The sequence below is a fragment of the Tyto alba genome, unplaced genomic scaffold (assembly GCF_018691265.1).
Source record: "Tyto alba isolate M040663 unplaced genomic scaffold, T.alba_DEE_v4.0 Super-Scaffold_20, whole genome shotgun sequence".
NCBI lineage: Eukaryota > Metazoa > Chordata > Aves > Strigiformes > Tytonidae > Tyto > Tyto alba.
In genome coordinates this window covers 5846298-5869781 of record NW_024881283.1, presented here as the reverse complement: position 1 = coordinate 5869781, position 23484 = coordinate 5846298, and the positions used below count along the sequence as shown (strand labels likewise).

The 23484-nt window shown below is 52.4% G+C and overlaps 1 protein-coding gene across 4 annotated transcripts in view; it reads left to right on the top strand.

Moving 5' to 3' along the window:
- PTPRU (protein tyrosine phosphatase receptor type U) overlaps positions 1-20740 on the top strand; it is a 76974-nt gene extending 56234 nt beyond the window's left edge. For all 4 annotated transcript variants that reach the window (XM_042793701.1, XM_042793700.1, XM_042793699.1 and 1 more), the window contains 4 exons: positions 9472-9597; positions 11934-12091; positions 13189-13324; positions 16992-20740. In XM_042793701.1, coding sequence (XP_042649635.1) covers positions 9472-9597; positions 11934-12091; positions 13189-13324; positions 16992-17054 — 483 coding nt within the window. In that variant the 3' untranslated portion in view covers positions 17055-20740. The remainder of the gene's footprint in view (positions 1-9471; positions 9598-11933; positions 12092-13188; positions 13325-16991) is intronic.
- The last annotated feature ends 2744 nt before the right edge of the window (positions 20741-23484 follow it).

Below are 23484 nucleotides of genomic sequence, written 5' to 3'. Positions count from 1 at the left end.
TTGCTCTCCCAGTACACTGCTCCCCAGGGGGATGTCTGGTATGCTCTTGCCACCACCAAAGTGGATGTAAAAGTCCGCTACAGGTCTGTAATGTTAATTCAGTGAGGAAACTTACAGGATTTTTACATAAAATTAGCATTACAGACTCTTAATGGATGTCTTGAGAAGACTTCATTAGCTGGCTTATTTTATGAGTTGAGATCAGATACTTGATGTAAATAACCCAAAATGGCAGTTGTAGCATTTGTTGCAAGGATGCAGATGGATGCAGCACCGGTACTGACTGGTGTGTGAATAAGCTGGTATTTATTTATATGTATACATAATCATGCTGGACACGTGCAGAGCTGTGGAGTGCACCCACGCATCCCTCTGTGCTGAGCTAATGCCACGTGCTCCAAAGGACCTTTGCATGAGGTGACGTTAATCAGGCACTGAGCAGCGAGGGACGTCCTGAGAGGGTCTCTTGCCTCGCAAAGATTTGCCGGGAGGGAGGTAGAGCTGACCCCAAAGAGCTACTCAGAGGAGTCGCTCTTCGATCAGGTTCATATTTAATGAAGTGATCTGCCCATGGACACGCTGAAATGAGCAGGTTTGTGGAGCAGGGTTGTTGGAGAGGCCCCTTCCAGCTCCAGCAGCTGGGCCTGTTTTAACTGTCTAGAGCTTGACAGTGGTGATGAAAGGGTCAAGTGTTTATGGGTAGGAATCAGGAAAAGGCCAACAAGGCAGATAACATGGTGAGAGTCTGTTGAAGACCACCCAACCAGGATAAAGAGACAGGTGAAATATTCTGTAAACAGCTGGGAGAAGTCTCCTGATTGTTAGCCCTTGTCCTCATGGGGGACTTCAACTTAACAGATATCTGTTGGAAATACAATACAGCAGAGAGGAAACAGTCCAGGAGGTTCCTGGAATGTGTGGAAGAGACCTTCCTGACACAGCTGGTATGAGAGCCAATGAGGGAAGGTGCCTGCTGGAGCTGTTGTTTGTGAACAGAGAAGGACTTGTGGGTGATGTGATTGTTGGAGGCCGTCTTGGGCACAGCAATCATGAAATGATAAATTTTTCAGTTCTCAGAGAAATGAGGGGGGTCACCAGAACTGCTCCCTTGGGCTTCCGGAGGGCAGACTTTGACCTGTTTAGGAGTCTGGTTGCCAGAATCACTTGTGAGGCTGTCCTGAAGGGCAAAGGAGTCCAGAAAGGCTGCACATACTTCAAGTAGAAAATCTTCAAGGTGCAGCAGCAGGTTGTCCCCATGCGCCGAAAGGCAAGCTGATGCAGAAAAAGACTGCCCTGGCTGAACCAGAGAGCTTTGGCTGGAACTCAGGGAAAAAAAAAAGAGAGTTTATAACCTTTGGAAGAAGGGGCAGGCAACTTGGGAGGACTATAAGGATGTCGTGAAGTTATGCAGGGAGAAAATTAAAAAGTCCAACTAGAACTTAATCTGGCTACTACTGTAAAAAACAATAAAAAGTATTTCTATAAATACTTTAAACAACAAAAGGTGGGGAAAGGAGAATTTCAATATTTGATTGGATGTGGGGGGAAACAGAATGACCAAAGTTGAGGAAAAGTCTGAGGTACTTAATGCCGCCTTTGCCTCAGTCTTTAACAGTAAGACTGATTGTTCTCTAGGTACCCAGCCCCCTTGAGCTGGAAGGTAGGGATGGGAAGCAGAATGAAGCTGCAATAGTCCAAGGGGAAATGGTTAGTGACTTGCTACACCACTTAGACACACACAGGGGCTAGATGGAATCTACCCAAGGGTACTGAGGGAGCTGGTGGAAGTGCTCACCAAGCCACTTTCCATCATTTATCAGCAGTCCTGGCTAACAGGGAGGTCCCAGTTGACTGGAGGTTAGCAAATGTGGTGCCCATCTACAAGAAGGGCCAGATGGAGGATCTGGGGAGTTACAGGCCTGTCAGCCTGACCTTACTGCTGGGGAAGGTCATGGAACAGATCATGTTGAGTGCCATCACAAGGCACATACAGGACAACCTGCTGATCAGGCCCAGTCAGTCATGGGTTTATGAAAGGCAGGTCCTGCTTGACTAACCTGATCTTCTATGACAAGGTGACCTGCTTAGTGGATGAGGGAAAGGCTGTGGATGTTTACCTGGAGTTTAGTAAAACCTTTGACACCGTTTCCCACAGCATTCTCCTGGAGAAACTGGTTGCTCGTGACCTGGATGGGGGTACTTCTTGCTGGGTAATAAACTGGCTGATGTCCAGGCCCAAACTGCTGGGGTGACTGGAGTTGAATCCAGTTGGCAGCTGGTAACAAGTGGTGTTCCCCAGGGCTCAGTATTGGGGCCAGTCCTGTTTAATATCTTTGTCAATGATCTGGACAAGGGGATTGAGTGCATTCCCAGTAAATTTGCAGATGACGCCAAGCTGGGTAGGAGTGTTGATCTGCTGTAGGGTTGGAAGGCTCTGCAGGGGTGGAGCATGTCCAGAGAAGAGCAATGAAGCTGGTGAAGGGCCTAGAGAACAAGTCCAGTGAGAAGTAGCTGAGGGAATTGGGGTTGTTTAGTCTGGAGAAAAGGAGGCTGAGGTGGGGAGACCTTATTTCTCTCTACGATTACCTGAAAGGAGGTTGTAGGGAGGTGGGTGTTGGTCTCTTTTCCCAAGTAACAAGAGATAGGACAAGAGGAGATGGCCTCAAGTTGCACCAGGGCAGGTTTAGATTGGATATTAAGAAAAATTTCTTCACCAGAAGGGTTATCAAGCATTGGAACAGGCTGCCCATGGAAGTGGTTGAGTCACCATCCCTTGACACTTGGTTTTAATGACTGTCACTGCTGAGAAAAATTCCTCACGCAGATGTGTAGATGCAAATGGAAGAACTGTGTCATCAGCTGCGCTAATTAAACCCCAACACTTGTTTTTCAATCCATCCACTGCTTAGGCAAAGGGTTTTCTTGGCTGGTAAGTGTCTGTCTTCCCCAGTGTCAGCCAGTTGTGCATGTAAACTAGCTGGAGGTGTGCCACTTTGGGGGTTTTCGCAAATACTTTCTCCATAGCACGAGTTTCTTTCAAAAAGCAGCTACGTTCTCACTCGTTCAAACAGCACCTTCACTTTGAAGGGGCACCTGACATGTGTTTATCTTTTGGACAAGATCTGCTAGGTCGCTTACTGATGACAGCAGCTGGTCTTCAGCAAGTTTGCAATACTTGTCTTTTGTAAAAGAAAACTCCTTTAAGTTCGACAGCTCTTCTGAGCCTTTTTCTGCAAGATAAGCAGCAAATCTCCGTGTGGTACGAGAGATGTTCATGGCTGGTCCCTGTCTCATTCCAGCATATTGTAAAGAAGCCATTTACTGTTGAGAATATACCATCTGTGTATGAGAATATATAAATAAAAAGAAAATAAATAGAAGTTCAAATTTTTCCTACTCACATCCTGATGGATTGTCTTGCACATGCCACTGTGGAGACCACTGGCTAAGAAAACCTCAGTGAGGAATGATCTGGGTGTCCTCCGCTGGGGACCGTGTTACAAGCCCAGAAGTCTTCAACACCTGGCTCGGTACGAGTGACCTCCCCGTCTCTGGATCAGTGTTTTTAACATTCCTGACTTCATCGGGTATGCCTCCATCTGTGAACCTTGTTTGAACTAGTGCTCCCACTTTGATCTGCCTCTCAATGACTTTGTGCAGACCTGGAAAGCTCTCAGATGCTGTTGAAGATCTCCAATTTGTGTAACCCAATCCACCAACTGAGCAATACCAATTTTAAAGCGCTTGGGATGGTGCAAGAGATGAAGTAAAGTCGCTGGGACAGGACATGAGATGAAATACATTTGTCTGTTGCTTCCCGGTGCCAGCTGAGTTGGCTGCGGTGCTCTTCATCTGGCGTACGGATGCTGAGCTTGGGAGGTGGAATCACACGCTCAGCTCTCACCTTGGGACCTAATTTAGGGAATGTTTCCGTGATCGGACTGTGCCGTGTAGCGCTGCATGTTTACTGTGAACCTATGGACTCTCGATCTAATTTCTCATGAGCGCTGTGATTCTTTTGCATAAATGGCCGTGAAGTGTGGAGCATCCCCCACGGCCGGCGTTGCAGGTCTGCTCTCACCAAAAAAAGAACCCCCCTGTTGTGCGGAAAGGAAGGGGATGATGCTGTAGCGTCTCGTTTAAATGCTTCGGTGGAAGCCCCTTCTCTAAAGCAACCCTGAGCAGCTGCTGCAGGGCGAGGTGCTTCCCCCGGTGAGCCCGCGCTGTGGCTGCTGCAGGACAGCCGCACGGCTCTGCCCGCGGCAGGGCTCTCGTTATCCCCAGACGTGCTGCCGGGTGGGCAGGAGGAGCCGCCTGTGCTCCCTGCAGCCCCGCTGCCCCCGGCCCCTGCTCTGAGCGGGGGGAGGACGGGCCGTGGGCTCCCCAGGAGCCGTGAGGGGCTGGTTTGCTCTGCGGGGCCCGGGGTGCTGGTGCAGCTCCGGGATTCGCCCCAGGTTGGCCTTTTGCTGGGTTTTGCTGAGCGCAGCGCTGGGGCCTGGGGCCTGGGGCTTCCGCTGCCGGAGCCAAACCCTTCGTGTCCCTGGAGGCAGCCCCCGCCCCGGGGGTCGAGACAGAGACTGTGGAGCCAGGCCAAGGCAGCTCGAAGAGATTTGTTATTGCGAAGCGGGGGCGGTGTGTCCCCAGCGGCCCCTCACGGAGGCTCCTCCGGCCCTGCGGCGCTCCCTCACCCCTGCGGGTGCATCTGCAGCAGAAAAGACAGACATGGGTATTAAAAAGGACTCTGCGGGGCGTTTTAAACCTCAAGTTTCGGCTGAGTAAAACGTTAGGATAGAGTTTCGTTAATTAATAACCACCTTTGTGTTTTGGGCATTTGGGATCAGAGAAGTCGAGGATTTTTGAATGCCTGAAAACCGATGGAGGAACCCAAATATCACTAGATTTCAGGCAGCTTAGCATGGAATGGAGGTGTTGGGAATAATGTGATGCAGATGCCACAAGAAGTTTTAAATTTCTGGTGCAGCCAGCTGTGGAGCAAGCCCGAAAAAGGCTTGATACAATGGGACTGTCTTTGTTTCACAGACTGAAAGCAAGCAGAAATAGCCAAAATCTCTTCTGTCGGCATTTCTGCTCCTCCAAAATCCTGCATCAAGAACTCCAGAAAAAGACCCCCAAGACAAAATCAGGCCATTTGCTCCCACCCCCGTGCTTGCTCCCTACCTTGTAAAGGCTTATTTTATCTGAACGTGAACCTCTCCCCCTCCCCACGTGTCCCGAGGGTTCGTCCATGTGCAGAGGACCCGACGTACCTTGCCCAGAGCAGACCCTGCTGCTGCTACTGCTTGCAGCTCCTGGATGGAGGCCGATAGGAGAGAATCCCCTTCCATTTTGCAGAATCCAAGGAGGTTAAGTTGGAGAATGAAGCCTCTCATGGACTCGGTTTCAAAGATCTTCAGGGGTCCCCTCCTCCCCAGCACTTCCTTTCTGAAGAGTTTTTCCCCGATCACGACGCAGGTTCCATCGTCGCCCCACCAGACTGACTGGAAGCAATGGCTGCCGACAATCTTCCAGAGCTTCATGAGGAACAGGCGGGCTGAAGACTGGTTGGTGTTGCCACAGATCATTTCTGGGAGGAGATAGTGTATGATGGGGGCCCAGGATTCATCAGGGAAACCTTGGAGGGCCTTTTCTTCTGCGAGAGGTCCGGTGGCAGCATCCCAAGAGGCTCCCAAATCGCCTCCTGGATGGTTGGGAGAAGATGAAGCTGCCCAGCGAGCTGGCTCCTCTGGGTCGGAAGCCCAGGATGCCTCCCGTGAAGGCGGCTCCATCTTAACTTGTTTTTTCACAGCTTGGCCAAAACGTCCATCCGTGGCCCTTTCCCCGACCAGCCAGGCTTGGTCCTGCGGGTCAGCGGCGTGCAGGGCCCTGGCACCAGCTGCCTGGGAAGTTCCCCGACGTCACCGTGACGCCTGTGTTGCATCGTGGTGACGTCACTGCGTGGCGCCTGTCTCCCGGCAGCAGGAAGCGGAAGACAGAAGAAATTGCTAGAAAGCCCTGTTCCCTTTTCATGGCTCTCCAGCTGTTTTGAGCCAAGAAGTGAATCCAGCTGCATTTGCATTTGGTGTGTCCTGCTGGGACAGTGCTGGTTCCCGTTGCCCCTGGGCGTTGGTGCCCAGGGAGGGATGGGGAAGGCTGCAGCGCTGGGCATCAAAGTGCCCCAGACCTGAAGTTTTTCCCTTGGGCACCTTCCCCCCATGCAGAAATGCCCGTACCCTCTTCTATGGAATAACCCCCGCTCTGTGATTTGAGTGGTGCTGCTTCTGTCGTGGTGTCCATGCACCCAGGAGATGCTGTGAGCATTCAGCAGGCTCTCCGTGCTGCTCCACAGAATGAACTATATGTGAAACACCACCTAAATATATTTTACAGTTGAAATAATCAGGTACTCTGCACCCCCACCCCTTTCATGGGTCAGTTTCCTCTGCTTTTCTTTGCTATAGAACCTTTAGAACCCAACCCAGGAAAATCAGTGATGTTCCCTCAATCTCTTGTCAGGCTATCAACCTGGTCCTCTGAGTCAGAGGTCCACGACTACGGGAATAGTGACTTTGCTTTTGTGGACAGTGAAATTGTAAGGGACCAGTTGCATCAGCTGAATGTTTCTAAGTCTGTGGGGCCTGATGGGCTTCATCCCAGAGTGCTGCAGGAGCTAGTGGATGTTATGGCAGGACCACTCTTGATCATCTACCAAAGGTCTTGGGGTGCTGGGAAGTTTCCTGCTGTCTGGAAGCTGGCCAGTGTTATTCCCATGTAAAAGGACAGTCTGAGGGAAGATCCAGGAGAGTACAGAGCTGTTAGTCTGACTTCAATACCTGGAAAAACTATGGAGAAGATCTTAGTGGGTGCTAATGAAAGGTGTTTAAAGAACAATGCAGACATCAGGCACAGTCAAGATGGGTTCACCAAGGGAAAGTCCTGTTTAAATAGTTTGATGTCATGCTATGATAAGGTCACCCACCTGTTGCATGAAGGGAAGGTGGTGGATGTAGTTTTTCTGGATTTCAGTAAGGCTTTTGATGGTGTTCCTCCAGCATCCTTCTGGACAAGTTGTCAAAATGTGAGATGAGCAGGTACACGGTGCGGTGGGTGAAGACCTGGCTGGACGTCAGGGCTCCAGGGGTTGTACTGAATGGGGCTACATCTGGCTTGACCATTAGGAAATTTGCTGGCGATACCAAATGGGAGGTTCTGGTGACTTGAGGGATGAGAGGCCTTGCAGAGGAATCTAGATAGATGGGAGCATTGGGCAATCATCAGTGGCATAAAATTGAACAAGAGCAAATGCTGGATTCTGCAACTGGGAGGGAGTAATGCCAGGCAGGAGGATGAATTGGGAGAGGAGCGGTTGGAGAGCACTTAATTTTCTTTAATAGTGAACCTTTAGAACTCAAACCAGGAAACTCAATGATGTTCTATCAACCTTTTAAATTATAGCCTCTCTTCTGGACTTTCTGTTTCTTCAGTAAAGGAAAAGTTTGATTTAGCTCCTGTAGGAATCAACGCCTCTGATCCTAGTAGCTCATACAAAAAACGTACTGAGTGTGTTGGCTTTATTGAAGTCCATCATGCAGATGTGACCATATGAAAACAGGAATGAGGACAAAGGCTTTAGCTGTGGCCTGTGGCCCATGAGACAGCGAGCAGCCGTTCATGGACTGTTCAGAAGATGCTCTGAGCAGAGCCACGGAGGGTGTTTTCAAGTGAAGGTGTGAGAAGGGGGTTCTGGTGATGGCTGTTGCCTCTCTGTGCCCCTGCGAGTCCAGAGCAGAGGGTGTTGGTGCAGACCCAGCACCCATGGGTGGCTCTGGCCTGGGTGGACAGGCTCTCCAGTCCCGGCACAAGGACGGGGATCGGCACATTGCTGCATGGAGCCCCGGCTGGCAGCGACGGCTGCCCCGAGCCTTGCGGGCTTTGCTGCCGACGGCACGGCCCTGCCTGGCCTCCCTCTGTGCCCAGAGAGGTGGTGGAGCCGGGCGGATGGAAGGGCTTTGCCCGCAAGTGTGGCTGCGCAGGAGAGGGCCACTGATGCTCCCGCACACATTTTTCACCATGATTCACTTTTACCCTCATGTGCACTTAGATACCTGCCGGGGACCAGGTGCCCCTTTGAAAACCCAGCCCTGGGGCAGCAGCACCATATTACTGTCCCTCCCCGGTGACCGCCCAGCACCTCCCGTCTGCAGGACGGACATCAGCTATCAGCCGAACCACAGCAGGGAAGGAGGCAGCAAAAGCAATTTTATTTCTCTCTCTCTACCTGGTCTTTCATTCCATCGTCCAGAAATGCCCTTCAGCCTCGCAAGAGCTGCCCACTCCTGTGCTATCCTCCCCCAGGTCCCTATCCCCTGCAGCAGCCACTGTCCCCTGACACTGTCCAACAGGGACTTTGCCATTTTTCTTCATTATTCAGCCCTGGATCTCTCTCTGGACATCTATTCTTCAGGGATGTCTGTGTTACAATATTTAGCTGGATCTTAAATGTTTACCAGTTTAGGACCAACATGTAATAAATCAACCTTTACAGCAGGCAGCTCCGAAAGGTGACTTAGAGGGTATATCCCTCACTTGAACTGTGTCTTGCCAAAGGAAGTTTTAATATCCAAATTATAGCTCTGAGTCTAGAAGGCTTAGAGATCTTGGGAGATTTATAGCCCCTATTAATAACCAATTATTTCTCAAACACATTTGCCATGCAGTTAGGCCCAAGCCGTTAGATGACCTGAAATGCTAAATGCCCTGTTAAAGTGCGGTGACAAATGTCATATATTTTGTGTCGATGCTGGTTTCCCAGCTGTCGCGGTGTGAAAACAATTGCATCCGTGACCCTTGAACCGAGCCATCCATCAGTGCTGTGCTAGACACATGGAAGGGGGAGCAGGAGTCGCTCCCCAGCCCTTTCCTGGGCTGCAAGCTGGGATTGCTTTGACTTCTTGGGATGTCCTGGCCGGCGGGTGAGGGAGACTGTCATCCCACATGGCTGTTGCTACTGATGGCAGAGCAGCATGTAAAGGCAGTGGGGTCTGAGAGCAGACTTGGAGCAGCCAAGCCCTGCTCCATCACAGTGCAGGATCAGGTCTGTGCTTGCCAGGGCTGAGGCAGGGCCCATCCTGCGTCCTCCTGGACTAGCCAAGTCCATCTCCAGGAGCATCAGCTGTTGCGTTCGTGTGGTGGGGAGAGGGCTGTATGGATGCCAGGGGTTGGAGCGGACCTTTCAGCTTTGATCCTTCCACAAGCTGTGAGGGATCCTCCATCCATCAGTGCACCGTGGGGTCTGTGTGAGTAACGGCATCGTGGGTCCAGCATCCCATCTTGGGGCCACCCCCTCTGTTAGCAGACCCTCTCCAGCACCAACCACTCCGTTCCACTCAACAAAATTGTCTGTGATGCACGATGCCCTTTCCCTGTGTCCCAGTACACGTTCCTGGTCATGGTGAGCTGTACTTCTCTCTGCAGCCCTGTTTGCAGTACTGGCCTGAGCCGGGGCTCCAGCAGTATGGCCCGATGGAGGTGGAGTACGTTTCCGGAGCAGCGGATGAGGACATCGTGTCCCGTCTCTTCCGAGTCCAGAACATCACACGGGTGAGGGTTTCCTCTGGCTCCATGCCAGCGCAGGGTGGTCAGGGGGGGCTTCACGCGTGTCTGTGTGTGTGCCCAGGTGACCCCAGGCATCTCCCAGTGCAGAGGCCGGGGTTGGGTGAGCTCACGTGCAGGAGGTGGATTGCTTTTGTTAGCCTCTACGTTAGGGAAGGGCTGGGGCATCACCTAGGGCTTCTTCATATGAGTGAAGACTTTCTTTGGAGACCAGAAGGATGATGTGTCTAGTGAGGCCACACAGTCCTAGAGCTTGACATTGCCTGGCCAGGTAATTCTCCATATAAACTAACAGAGTGGTGCTGTAGATGCTGGTGTCATCAGCCTCATCCAGCTCCTCCAGAGGATGCAGCCCCAGCTCTCCTGGCAGAGAGGAGCTTGTAAAATTGCCATGGGCTCCATCCAACCTTCCTGGAGTTCACAGCTCCTTGCAAGATGTTAGATAACTCTGTAAGAAGACTTTTCTCATTCTGCCTGGAGGTCCATCTCTGCCCTGCCACACAGGCATCACAGGATGGAGACTCCCAGCATGGGCATGGCAGCTGCCCTGGGACCAGCAGAACCCTTTCTTTCAGGGTGAGAAGATCCACACAGGTTTTTATCCGTTGTCCTTGTTGCATTGATGCTTGGCTGGTTCAGCTTGCCTTTAAATGAAGAGAAACACAGTGGAGTTGGGAAAGGACAGGGACTGTTACGAACAGCCCATGTGGGTGCAGAACTGTACATGGGGAAAAAAAGCTGATTTAAGTACAAAAGCCAGCCATGAAGAGGTGGCATCTCTGAGGTCTTTAAATCTCCCATGGGTTGCACAGAGGCCGAGGCTGATGCACCAGTGGAGCTCATCTGGCAGATAGGAATTAGGGAGCTTGGAAGGGAGCGTGTGGCTTGGCTGGCAGCATGGCTGGGAAGCGTGCTTCAGCATGGGAGCTGGGGCCAGAGAGGATAAATCCTGGTTATCTGGACTCTTAACACAAAGAGGGGTTTGGTTCATGCTCCCTGCGGGGGGCACCTGGCATTTCCTGGGTGTCAGCACAAAATCCTTCATCAAATGCGCTTTGCTTTCAGGTGGTACAGTATACCCCCTGCTAAATTAAAATACAGTGTGATTGAAATCTCTGAATCTAAGAAGAGATTTTCTCAGGCTGCAGGTCGCTGGTGGAGTGCTGGTAAATGCATGAAGCTGCTTCTTGCCAAGACTTGCTGACTGGAGGGTAGCTGGGCATTGGGGGGTGTCATAAGTCCTCCAGAGCCAGACAGAGCATTCACCTGAGCTTCAAAACGGATCCCAAAGCTTTCCTTCCCAGACTGTCAGAGTAGTTTTCTCCTGTTTTAACTCCACTTACTTGTTTAATCTTCCCCCTCTGTTTTCCTGGCTTCCAGCTGGAAGTAAAAGTGGAGCCTGGGGAGGTCAGCCCATCCCAGGCACATTGCAGAACCACATCAGAGCACCTGAAAAGTTCAGCAAAGCCCCTGTGTGTTTGGGATTGTGCTGGTTGGAGTGGGCACTGAATGCCCTTAACACCCACTCCCCAGGCTGGGGCTCCCTGCAGAGCCACAGGAATACCCGGTCCCTCTGGTTGGAGATGTTCTGGTGCTTACCCCGCTTGTCAGGCATCTGAAATTGGGTGGACAGAGCCCTCCAGAGCTGGGGATCCCCCATCTGCATCTGATCCCCACTTTCTCCTCCAATGTGTGCTCCTCACGTGTGCCACCGAGCCCCAAAGATGTGGCTGGAGTGTGTGACCCATGGTTTCATCCCATCAGGTACTCCTCATGCCCTGAGTACTTCTGAGCAAAAATCCTACATCTGCCTGGCTAAAACCTGGCCTCGTTTAGCTTTGTGGATGTAATCCGCCTCCTGGAGCCTGCTAACCAGATTAGATTTCAAAACTAACCAGAATACCAGGCACATTTCCACTGCTTGCTGCCTCTGTGGGTGGCTGTTTCTCATCAGCCTCCTGGTTTACAGAAAACACAACAAAAACACGTCCCCTGGGATCTTCTGCATGCAAGACAAGGATGGGATGGAGAAGCCTTAGTGGGGGGTTCAGGGGTCTGATTTTGGGAGATAGAGAGACAGAATGAGGTGCTCTGAGTTAGGATAAACCATGTCAGTGGAGCTTCCCCCGGGTGTGATGGCATGGTGGAACCAGTGTGAGCTGTGGAGGAGAGGGCTGAACCATCCCTCTTAAGCACCAGGAAAGGGTTTTCCTCTCTTCCTCTACTATTAATGCACAGCAAAACCCTCTTGCCCTCCATCAAACCTCCAGTGAGGCAAATGAGGGCAGCCCATGGGTTCAGGCTGATGAGGTTTGCTTTTCTAGTTGCAGGAGGGGCACCTGATGGTCCGGCATTTCCAGTACCTGCGGTGGTCAGCGTATCGAGACACCCCGGACTCCAAGAAGTCCTTCCTGCACCTCCTGGCCCAAGTGGAGAGGTGGCAGAAGGAAAGCGGCGATGGCAGGACCGTGGTGCACTGCCTGTGAGTGTCAGCTGGAGAGGAGCAGGCTCTGGCATGGGGGGGAGATGCCCCCAGCTCACATGTCTGTAATTTTGCCTGGAAATCCTCTAGAAATCCCTCACCGGGGTGACTTTGTCCCCAGAGGTGTTCTCTCTCCCACAACATGAATTTTGGGTGAGGCACTTTGTGGTCACCATGTCAAACCTCCTCCACGAGATGGATGCTCAGCGGGAGTGACACCCACCAGCAGCAACCCTGTTCACGCCAGTCCCCTGCCTTGCAGCGAGGCTTGGCAGAGGTCCCAACCCTGTCACCACATCCCGTGTGTGTCACAGGCTCCAAAGGGACGTGGCAGGAGCTGTGCAACTCCCACCACTTGCTTCTCATCAAGGTGGACATGCTCTCCATCCTCCTCCTCCCAGCTGGGTTTGGCTCACACAAACACCCATGCATGCTCTCCTCAGATGGGACCTAGCACGTTCACAGATTGGTAGAGACAGCAGGCGAGCCTTTAATCAAAAATTAATTACAGCCTCGTCCGTCTTCATTAGCTGAAGGGTAATTTGAGAACATGCTGTATAAAACACTGGTATTGTGTTCTCTCTTCCTCTCCCTGGTCCCTTTTGCCGCCAGGGATCAGAGGTGGTGGTGTGGGATGGCTTCAGCCCGGGATGGGGGGGAGGTACTTGGTGAGCTCTGCACCGGGTGGAACATGGGACGGTTCCTCCAGCCAGCACTACCCAACAGGTCATCAGCCCAGGGTCACCCTGCGAGTGGGAAGAGGGTGGTAGAGGGACGCAGTGGCTTCCCCAAGGTCACACGAGGAATCAGTCCATGGCAGGGCTGGAAATTGAGCCCAGATACCCAAGATCCAGCCCCGATGAGCCAAGAGGTGTTTTCATGCTCTGTTGTGAGGACCAGAGGGCAGGGTCACAGCTCCTGCCACCGTATGGGTCTGGTTCAGGTCCCCCAGCTTGGGAGGACTGTGATGCATGAGTCCCTGCTCTGGGACATCTCCTGGGATGCAGGGATGGATAGAAAAAGGGGGGAATTGGGGGGAGCAGGAAGATGCTCTGATGCTGTCTTCTCACCACCAACATGTGTGTTTCCCCCACCAGGAACGGAGGTGGCCGGAGCGGCACCTTCTGTGCCTCCACCATGATCCTGGAGATGATCAAGTGTCACAACATGGCAGATGTTTTCTATGCTGCGAAGACCCTCCGCAACTACAAGCCAAATATGGTAGAGACCTTGGTAAGCATGAGGCGCCGCCGGCATTCGCCCTGGCTGCTGGTCCCCGCACCCAAAACACCTCCTTTCCCATCCCAAACCCTGATTAACATTGTGGGCATCGTCATGCAGAGCATGTTCTGGTGAACGTGCCAGCACCGTGCCGCGGGCTGGGGTGGACAGCGAGGCGAGGCAGCTCTTGAAAGCAGCCTTGGGCTCACCTTCATCTCGCCGTGCCGACATGCCCTTGGCGTCGGCACTGGGCTTGTTGGAAATCCCTCCCAGGAGTAATAAGGCAGGTTTGCATTAATTCATGGAATGTAATTGAAGCTCTTCAGAGGGTTTGCGGCGCCGGGAGCAGCTCCGAGGTGGAGTCAGACAAATTCCTGTTAGAAATATAAAAAAAGGGAACTGTGTTTTGAGCGGTGGACAAACTGCTGGTGGTGGAGCCACGTCTTGTGATGGAGAAGCTGGAGGTGGTAGCAGGTCAGGGAGAAAACCATGTGCTCTGTTTCAGGCCCTCAATAGCGGGACAGGGGATGCAGCAGGCATGTGTCTGCCCCCGTGGTGGAAGAATCCAGGTGCTTTGTGATGTTTTAAAAGCAAGTCAGCCGGAAATATTTACCCTGTTTAGATTATAAAATCCCTAAGTTGCAAAATGAAATGGTTTTGAGAATGGGATGTGATTTGCATTAGGAATTAAAGTGGAAGAGAAGGTGAGGGAGGGGAAGGGGGAGCAGAGGGAGGGATGCAGATAATGGAAAGATGATGCGACAAGCATGAAGCCATCATACCCATTGGGCTAAATTGCAAAGGTATTAAAAAAAGTCAACATTTCACATCAGGACACAAGCATCCTCCAGCCTCAAATGAACCTGAACCATCTATTCTGGGAATCCCAATCTACTGGAGTCACTGGGAGGCCGGATCCTTGCCTGATGTAAAGAGCCACAGCCCAGCAGAGAGCAGCCAGCGCGTAGCGGTTTCCCGCTGCCTGTGCATCTTCCCCCTCTGTTTGCCTGTGGGGTTTATTTTTATATGATGATAAATGGAAACAATCCCTTTTCTTAATCCAAAAAGCATTATGTGCTTTTAATCTAAGCTGTCACAGCCTCCTCGCTTTGAAGCCCACTCCCCCGCTGCCCGTTCCCACTTGGGGTCCCCGAGCAGCCGCCCACCCGCGTGGGGGATAACAGGTTTTTCATGCCAGTGCTCAAGCTGCCGATGAGGATTTCAGGAGATGAGCTCTCCCCTTTCCCTCTCTGCTGTCGCACCCAGGATGATCCCACAATGTCCCAGTGCTCAGAGCAGCATCAGAAACATGATTTTGGTGTTTTTTTTCCCTACTCTGGCTGGTTTTGCTTGTTGGATGGTTGAAGGAGATACATCTCATGGGGATGGACACTTCCAAGGTCTGAGCTCACCTGTAGTTTTCTGAGCTGTGAATTGTACAAGGACAGGAGAGCCCAAGAACCGGTCATGTAAAGGAGGACAATGATGGATGAAAATGCTTTCACAAGCCTAGTTTCAGTGATTTTTGCTATAAACCCAGGAGCCAGCCATGCTGGTCTTTCCCTTCGTGCAGCTGGGGAGCCAGCTAGAGGAGAGCAAAGGGTGGGAAGATGCTGACACCATCCTTAGCTGTCTCAGGAAAGGGAAAGGGAGGGAGAGTGAGCCTGGTCCTGCCATGGGCTTGTGTCGTGGTTTGGGCCTGTTTGGCAGCCAGCCACCACGCAGCCACTCTCTCTCCCATCTCTTCCGGCAATAAGAAGGGACAGAGAGCCAGGCTTGGGATTCGAGATAGGACTGGGGTGGGGAAAAATCGCCCATTATGATCACAAGCAAAAGGCAGACTCGTTATGGGAAGAAAAAAAAGAACATACATTAACTAACAACACATAACAGAGTAGCACAGTGAGAAGCATTGCCACATCTTGAGAGCACCTTCCCCCCACCCCTCCCTTCTTCCCGGGCTCAGCTCTGCTCCCGATATCTCTACCTCCTCCCCCAGGGGCGCAGGGGCAGGGAATGGGGGGTGCAGTCAGTGCTGCCACTTTCTTCATCTTCGGTGAGGGGAGTGTCCGAAAATTGTTCCTCCTGTTCCATCGTGGTCCCCCTCTCACAGGAGACAGTCCTCCACAAACTTTCTCCGACTTGAATTCCTCCCATGGGCCGCAGCGTTCCCCACACTGCTCCGTCATGGGTCACTAACTTCCTCCGACTGGATTCCCTCCCACGGCTGCAGCCCTTCCCGAGCTGCTCCGGCGTGGGACTCCCCCGCATGCTGCAATCCTCCCAGCACTGAATTACAGCAACGGGGCTGCCTTTTCCCATGAGACCCCGGCCTTCTTCGGGCACAGCACCTTGATCAAACAGGTGGAAGCCACAGGCCATAAATCAATGTCTGCTCCACCATAGATCTTCATGGGTGGCAGGGGAGGCCGCCCTGCCATCTCCCCACAGGATACAGGGGGGTCTCTGCTCCGGCACACCTCCCCCCTCCTTTCTTCCTCCGTTCCCCCACTGACCTTGGTGTTCACGCATCTGCTGCTACTCCTCCTCACCAGTCCCACTGCTCATCACCACGTCCCTTCTTAAATACGTTATCACAGAGGCGCAGCCGATTGGCTCACTTTCCCAAACAGAAGTGGAGCTGACGTGGAGCTGGGGGAGCTTCGAGAAGCTTCTCACAGGGGGCCGCCCCGATAGCCCCCTCCCCTGCCACCAAAAAACTCCACCACTCACTCAACCCGGGACATCTTGGAAAGGAGCTTTCCCACTCACCCTCCTTGGCTCCGGCCTGGCCGTTGCAGACAGGTCAAACTTCGACCTGAACACAAAAATGCTCATTTGTTTGGTGTTTTCCTTGGAAAATCGGGATTTTGGAAGTGAAAGCTCCTGGGACTTTCCTTCCTTTTTCTCCCCCTATGCAAAGCAAATGCCCACACTAAATCCCTGCCAGGGATGGCAAATGGCATTTTTTTATCTGCAGCAAGAGAATTTGTGATGAGAAACGTCCTGGTGGCCCTGGCAGGATGTCTCCAGACAGTGGATGCTGTGAGGCCATGGCCCTTGCCTGAGCACGCTCCTTATTTGCAGCTTCTGCTGACATCAAAACCAAAGAAACTTCTTGATCTCAGGGCTGGGGTTTTGTTTCATACACTTCTGACCCCAGACCCCATCCCTCCCATGGCTCTACCACCATCTGATTGACAGATGTCAATCACGGCAGGGTTGGGGGTGTTCTGTGGGCGAGACTGGTCAGTGGAGCCCCACACTGGTGCTGCCTGGATTGTACCTTGGTGTGGTGAATAAACCATATTTTCATGGTAAGGGGATGTCACAGTCCTTGTCCATCTGTCGGGGAGGCGAAGGCGCTGCGTGCCCCCAAAATGCAGGAAATCCAGCATGTGTGGTGCCTTTGGATCCAGGGGATGGTTCATCCCCCTTCCTCACAAGGGGTGTCATTTGCTGAAAGCTGTTTCTCCTGGCTGTTGCTTCAGCAGGACTGTGACAGGGGACAGGAGAAGGACGCAGCCCCCAGCAAGGGGTGACTTGACTGTTTGGCCCATAGAGCCCCTCCCAGGCTTTTCCTTAGGGCTATTGAAACTTATTTTGCCTTGAAAACGTGTAACTTTGGGAAATGGTTTACTGGGGGATCATAACAACCCTCTTTTCTCTCTCCAAACAGGAGCAGTATCATTTCTGCTACGACATAGCACTGGAATATCTGGAGTCCCTGGAGACCAGATAACACCTTGCCAGGAGAGGGGTGGCAAGGGCTTGTGCAGGGGTCGTGCCAACCGTGCGTTTCGCACTTGGACGTTGCATTAGTGCTGAAAGTGAGGAGGGAAACAGCAAAGAACCCAACAAGAAAACCCATCAGATCAAGGAACATGAAAGGACGTGGGGACGTGTCGGCTGCTCCCCGTCTTCATCCTCCACTCTTCATGTTTTCTTCCCACCCCGAGCGTGTCCGAGCAGCCACAGGTCGGATGCCACGACTCGTCCCGTCCCTGCATCGCTTTGAGTGATGGTCGTGGGGTTGGAGTGTGCAGGATGCGGCCCCACGGCACTGCCTGGGCATCGTTAAAGCAGCTGGAGAAGAGGCCAGGGAGGGGAGGAGGAGGACAGAAGGAGCCGCGGCCGTTTCCCAGCAGGGAAGGATGGGTATTTTGGAGAAGAGATGTTGCTATTTTAATTGTGCGTGGAATTGAAGCTGCTCTTCCGAGGAGCCCAGACAGCTGCTGGCAGGTTTTGCCCTTGGTGGGGACATGCTCTGAGCTGGAGCAAAGACCCTGAGAGGAGCTCTTGAGTTTTTGCCTGTTTGCACCCTGAGTTTGATCTTTGCTTTGTTTAGTTCTGTGAATTGCTACCCTTTGTGTATTCAGCCCTGGAAAGAGCAGGAATAAGGGGTGGGAGGTGGGGGGCTGGGGCTTGGCAGCTTCCCCGGGCTCACACTGCAGCACTGGGGGCACTGGGCATGCGCTGTCCCTCTGCAGGGACCAGCCTGGACCCCTCCTGGCACCTTTGCAAAGCTTTTCAAGCGACGGTTACCCTATATCTCTGCACCATCTTCTCCAGCTGTAGCAATTCCGCCTAAGCTGACCCAAACGCACCAGCCCACAGATCCATTTTTAACCCTTCCCATGTGAATCGCCGCACATGAGACACCTTCAGTGCCCAGAAACAAAAACCCCAAAATTCAGGTCCATCCCATATGCCTCCTGGATGCCGCCCCCAGGCAGTTGCCCGTTGATGCTGCTTGGCTTTTGCTGGGCTTGGCGAAGCGGGACGGTGGGTTTTGGGGGTGGTGGTGGTGTGGGGTGAGCTGTGCTGAAGTCCTGAGCCATGGCAGTGCTTTGGGGCTGGGCAGGGGGTGTCCCCACACCCCTGGTGCCACCTGGGGACGAGCATCCAGGGCCTGAGGTTGAAGGTACCTGATACTTTTTTGGCTTCGTCCTGCTGCAGGCGGGTGTGAAATGTCACTGTTTCCGTCTGATAGTGTGATAATTGCAGGGGTTTCTGCTTACAGCCTGGTTGTAATAAAGCTGTGGTCAGGGTTTTCTCTCCCTGCAAATGGCCACAAGAAGGTGCAGCCAGAGGGATGCGGGTCTGGGGTCTGCCTCGGAGACTTGAGGAACTGACGGGAGGTTGCTTCTGTCTTGAGGGCTGGGAAGAACCCTTCACAGTCATTTTTTTAGGGGATGAAGCAGAACCGATGAGAAACTGTCCTCCGTACGCTGAAGGTCGCATGTGGACAATCCTGTGCGTCATCCTGCCCCCACCTTCCATGCTCCCCCATCTCCCAGGGCAGGGGAAGCCTCCCAGCCCTGCCTGCCCAGGGCTTGGGGATCCCCCTCCCTGCGGAGCTTCATTCAGCTCCATGCCAGGACTGGCAGCTTTGGAAAACACCGTTGGGCTGGACCGAACTGCAACGCAAAGGCTGCGGAGCCGAAACGGCTGCACCCTGGGTGAGCAAACCCGGGAGCTATTTCTACCCACCTTGCAAGGGTGGAGGAGGGCAACAAGATAAAGTTCTGCCCTCTCTCCACCTTGGAGGATGTCCCACCCGCTGCCTTGCAAACCCCAGGGGGGGTGGTGAGGGATGTCAGCACCCTCAGGAGGTTTTGCCCGGACACTCGGCTCTCCTGCACGCTTGCCGAATAATTCCCATGGCCTGACAATAACTTATTCCAAGGGCTATACAACATTATTCCCTCTCTTTCCATCCCTGCTGTCTAACCCTGCCATGTGCCCATTCTGTCTCATGACCACACAGTCTTTTTACCCCACCAGAACCTGCAGAGTGGTCCAGTTACACCAGTACCTGGTAACACCAGTACTCGAATCGTGAGCCTTGACTTGGAATAAATTAGTGTCCTTTTGCTGATCCCCATCTCTCTGTAGAGGTGTCCGTGCTGTCCTGGGGTGCAGCGGGGAAGGCGCTGTGTGGTGCGTGCAGAGAGGTCCCAGGGTACAGAGTTTCTTTGGTTTTGTATGAAAATAGCTGAGCTGAGCCTCTGAAATTCCTGGGAATGGGATGATGTTGGCATGGTTCAGCCCCGGAGCCTGGGAGCTGGAGGGATGCTGCTGCTTCATCCCAGACCTTCCAGGAACCTGGGCCACCTGCATCCTCCCTCCAGTCCAGAGGGAGGGAGCATCCTGCAGTGCTTCACAGGTAAAGTGTTGCCAGAAGGAGGAAAGAAGGAAAATTGAAACCACATTTAGTCCTAAAGAGACATCAGAGACCGGAGGTATTGTATATATATGTTTTAGAAGTGAGATTTCTCTTTTTTTTTTTTTTTTTTTTTAATTTCCTTGCTGGATGTCTCTGGGTTTTTAGGGCATCTCTTGTGAAGGGCAGACTGTGAAATCAAAGTGCTATAAAAACCAACCGATCTCCAACTCCTACTGAGATGCTCATATGACATGAGGCAAGGACATCCTGTACATAGAAATATATATATAGAAATATATATATAAAAATATAAATACTGTTCTTAAGATGGATAATGTTTATTGGTATTACAGATTGGAGTGGTGCTTTTTTCTTTTTTTTTTAATAAAAATAAAATAACAACAAAAAAAAAAAGGAAAAAAAACCCAAGAAAAACACCAAAGTGGAACGATTTTATCAATATCCAGAAAACGTGACCCTAAAAGCTGTCGGCATCCAAGAGCTGCTGCCAAAGGGACTGGTACCATGAGCCTGCTCCACCGCGGAGGAGGACGGTGCGGCGGGACCGAGGGAGGGATGGTGAAGGAGGGACATGTCTGATGTGGATTGTACCACGCACATCCAGCTGTTGTTAACTGTTTTTTTATTATTATTATTTTTGGCTTTCTTTCCTTTTAAGAAAATCAGTTGCATAAATAAATGTTCCAAATTTGTGATGGCCTCTGGTTTTCTTTCGCTGGCTCTGGCCTGGGAGCTGTGGTACAAGGGAGCCCTGATGCAGGTACCCACCAGGCAGCTTGTAGAAAAGACCTCTGTATGGGCCATATCTTGCTTTTTGAGGGTATTTTGAGAGGAGCACATTTGCAGGGCCAAATTTCAAGTCTGCAAAACCTGCACGGCCCAGAGGAGCCGCGTCCACCCATCACCATGCAGAGGAGATGGTGTTGCCTTGTGCCTGCAGGGCTTTGCTGTGGGTTTCCTCCTAAGAGCAGCACGGTGAGACCTTGGACTGGGCAAGCCCTGCCAGCCAGCCTGCGGCAGTTGGATGTCCACAACTTCATGCAACGCTTCTGATGGAAGTTTTGTATTGCTAGAAAAGGTGTTACGGAGGAAGAAGGAACTCTATCAGTGCATTCTGCAGCTGGAAAATGAAATTCTATTGTAAGAGAAGCCTTCAGGAGAAGAAAGCTCCTGCATTGTCTTTGGTGATTTATTTATTACAAAGCAGCCTTCAGTTAAATGTGTTGTGATATTAAACACTTCCAGTAACACTTGAGTCTTAATTTAATGGAGACCAAGGAAAAAAAAATCTAATTGACTTGTCAGGGCTGTTTTTCATCTTTAATTAAGGTTCGTGAAGGATGCGGTAATTACATTTTACCAATAAATAATAAAAAAGGGGGATAACACAAATTAAAATCAAGAGCTGCACTTGGGAAGAGCTTTGGGTGTGCATGTTGCCTGTGGGCTGTGGGGTCAGCCCTTGGCAGGGGTGACCCTGGGGGTGAGCTCGTTGACCCCAAGCCCCGAGGTGCTGTCCTGGAGGGCAGGGTGGCCTCGAGCAGTGGCAGTGCCCCGGGTGCCAGGGGACACGAGCTGGGCTTGTCCCTGCACCCTCCAGCAGCCTGTGCCCTGGTGGGGGGGGTTTGGGGCTGTTTGGGGACATTGGTCCCCGCTCGGGGAAGGGCTCCGTGCTGGAACAGCTTTCCAGCAAAGCTGTAGCCCTCAAGCCATCAGCAATGTCCCACTGCTGCCTATTCCTTTCTTCCTTTCCCTTCCCACTTGCTAGCCATGGTGGTGACTGTGTGCAAAAAAAAAATAACCCGCCTCGAAACCAAACCCAACTGGAAAGCGTCTGATACACTCGCATCTCTGAAGAATAAGAGAGAGACCCTTCTGCAAGGTTATTGCTGTGAGGCTCTGAGTGTCCAGCTTCCCTGGCTCCCTGCAGCAAACAGCCTGGCCCCGTGGCACACAGCTGGGCTGGGTGGCTCGTCCATCCAGAGCCGCTTTTGATTTCTTTGGTGCTTGGTCACCCTCCTCCCTGCGGGCCCCTCCCCGTCGGAGCTGGAGCCTTGCTCTTCCCAAGCTGTATTTCAGCCACAGCTCGTTGGGCACTCGCTGTCACCGGCCACTAATGATGAAAAAACCTTTCCCCTGGTTTTATGAAAGCCATCATTCCATCGGCTGGTCTGTGATGAAGAGAGAAACAGCAGCTGCTCCCCCGTGCCCTGCTCCCACCAGGGACGATGAATTGCCCCTTCTCTGCTATGCCTCATTAAGGTAAATAAAGGAGCTGTTTCTGCAGGGACAAGGGTGGTGGTGATGGGGTTTGATGGCTCTCTGAGGCCCTGGGAGCTTGGGGGATATGGGTGGCATCTCCTTCCTTCCTTGCTTCATCCCTGTAACGTCTCAAAGAGGCATGGACAGCCCAGGAGAGCTCTGTGGAGCTGGGGCAGGACCAGAAGTCCAGGTCCCTGTCCTGTGGAGAAGCCCCATGGAGATGTTCCTCCTGTCCCAGCTCCGGTTGATCAGTGTGTCCGGGTGAATGATGTGGCCTGGGGATGGGGACGGGATGGAGCAAAATGCTCCTTTCCCTGGTCTGCAGAGCCAGGAGTACCTTGGCATGGCTGCAGGTGCCCAGGTCTCACTGCTGCTCTCTGCCCCGCGTGGATAGATTAGAGCCACTTAAAAGGAACACTTTGCATTTCAATAACTAATCCAAATGTGCCGTCCAATTCCCAACTTTTGGCCCCTGGGAATTACTCACCAACTCAGTGCCTCCTTTGTGCTGTTATCTGCAGCACACACGCCCCACTAGAGCTGGTAATAATTTCCCTAAGCCAATGTCATGGTATTGTTGGAGGTGACTTGGATATTCTTGTTCTGTTCACAGGCTTGCTCCCTAATCCGGGCTGGCAGACAGCACTGGATGTGCCGGGGGAGCCCGGCTCTGGTCCCCGGCTGGTGTCCAGCAGGAGCTGCAGAGGTGGCAGGCAGGGCCCCCTGTCCCCATCAATTCCTGTCCTCCCTCCCAGAGGGACCAGCATTCCCAGTGGATGCTCAGCTCTGTCCTTGCCCACCCCACCATCACCATCCCGCCCCGCTGGCCTCTCCCGGGCTGTACCTCTGGATATGGCCCCGTTTCTCACAGCAACTACTTGTGTGCAAAGACCCAGTTGGGGCACATGATGTCCGATGAAGTCGTGGGATGGAGAGAGGAGCAACCCATGTTCCCCTCCTTCCTCTTCCCTGGGGCAGCAAGTATCAGGGCGTGCAGGGAGGTTGTTGCTCGCACCAGCACTTCTGTCCTCGAGGCTGCTCAAGGTGATGGTGGCACCGCTGGTGGTGGGGGCTGCAGGAAAAATGAATTTAAGATACACCCCCCTCCAGGAATCTTTGGATCATGAGGGTCTGCAGCCTAAGCATGTTTTTGGGACATGGAGACTGTTGTCAGGATGGTGCCCAGATCTCATCCATCCTTCTCAGTGGGTTGATCCGCCCAGATCTCAAGGGACATGACCAAGGTAACCAAAGGAATTGTGGGGAGAGCAAGGGTTTTCTTCTCCTGCTTCTTCTCTAATGCTTCAGGCAAAGTGGGTCCCTTCCTGGCATGGGGCTCCTACCTGGGGATTCCCACCCCTGTCCCTCTCAGCAGCTTATGGCAGTTCACCTTCTCAGGTTTTGGCTCGTTCCTTTTTATGTGGCATTTTAAAAGTCTTGAGCCAAGGGTGAGGGCAAAAGCAGGGCAGGGGGAAGGGTGTGTTAAAACCCTCCCGATTAACCTTGGCAGATTAATTCATTAACGCAAAAACCCAAATTCAGTTACAGTGGCCCATTTCCCAACTGTGACATATCTGTGAGGCCAAACGCTGTCCGTGGCTCAGGTTGGGCAGATCATCTCCATCCCCTCTCTGACCCCCAGCCCCCAGAGACGTTGCCGAGCACCAGCACTTCCCAAGCCTGTCTGATGAGGCCAACACGGGGACAAGCATGTCACACT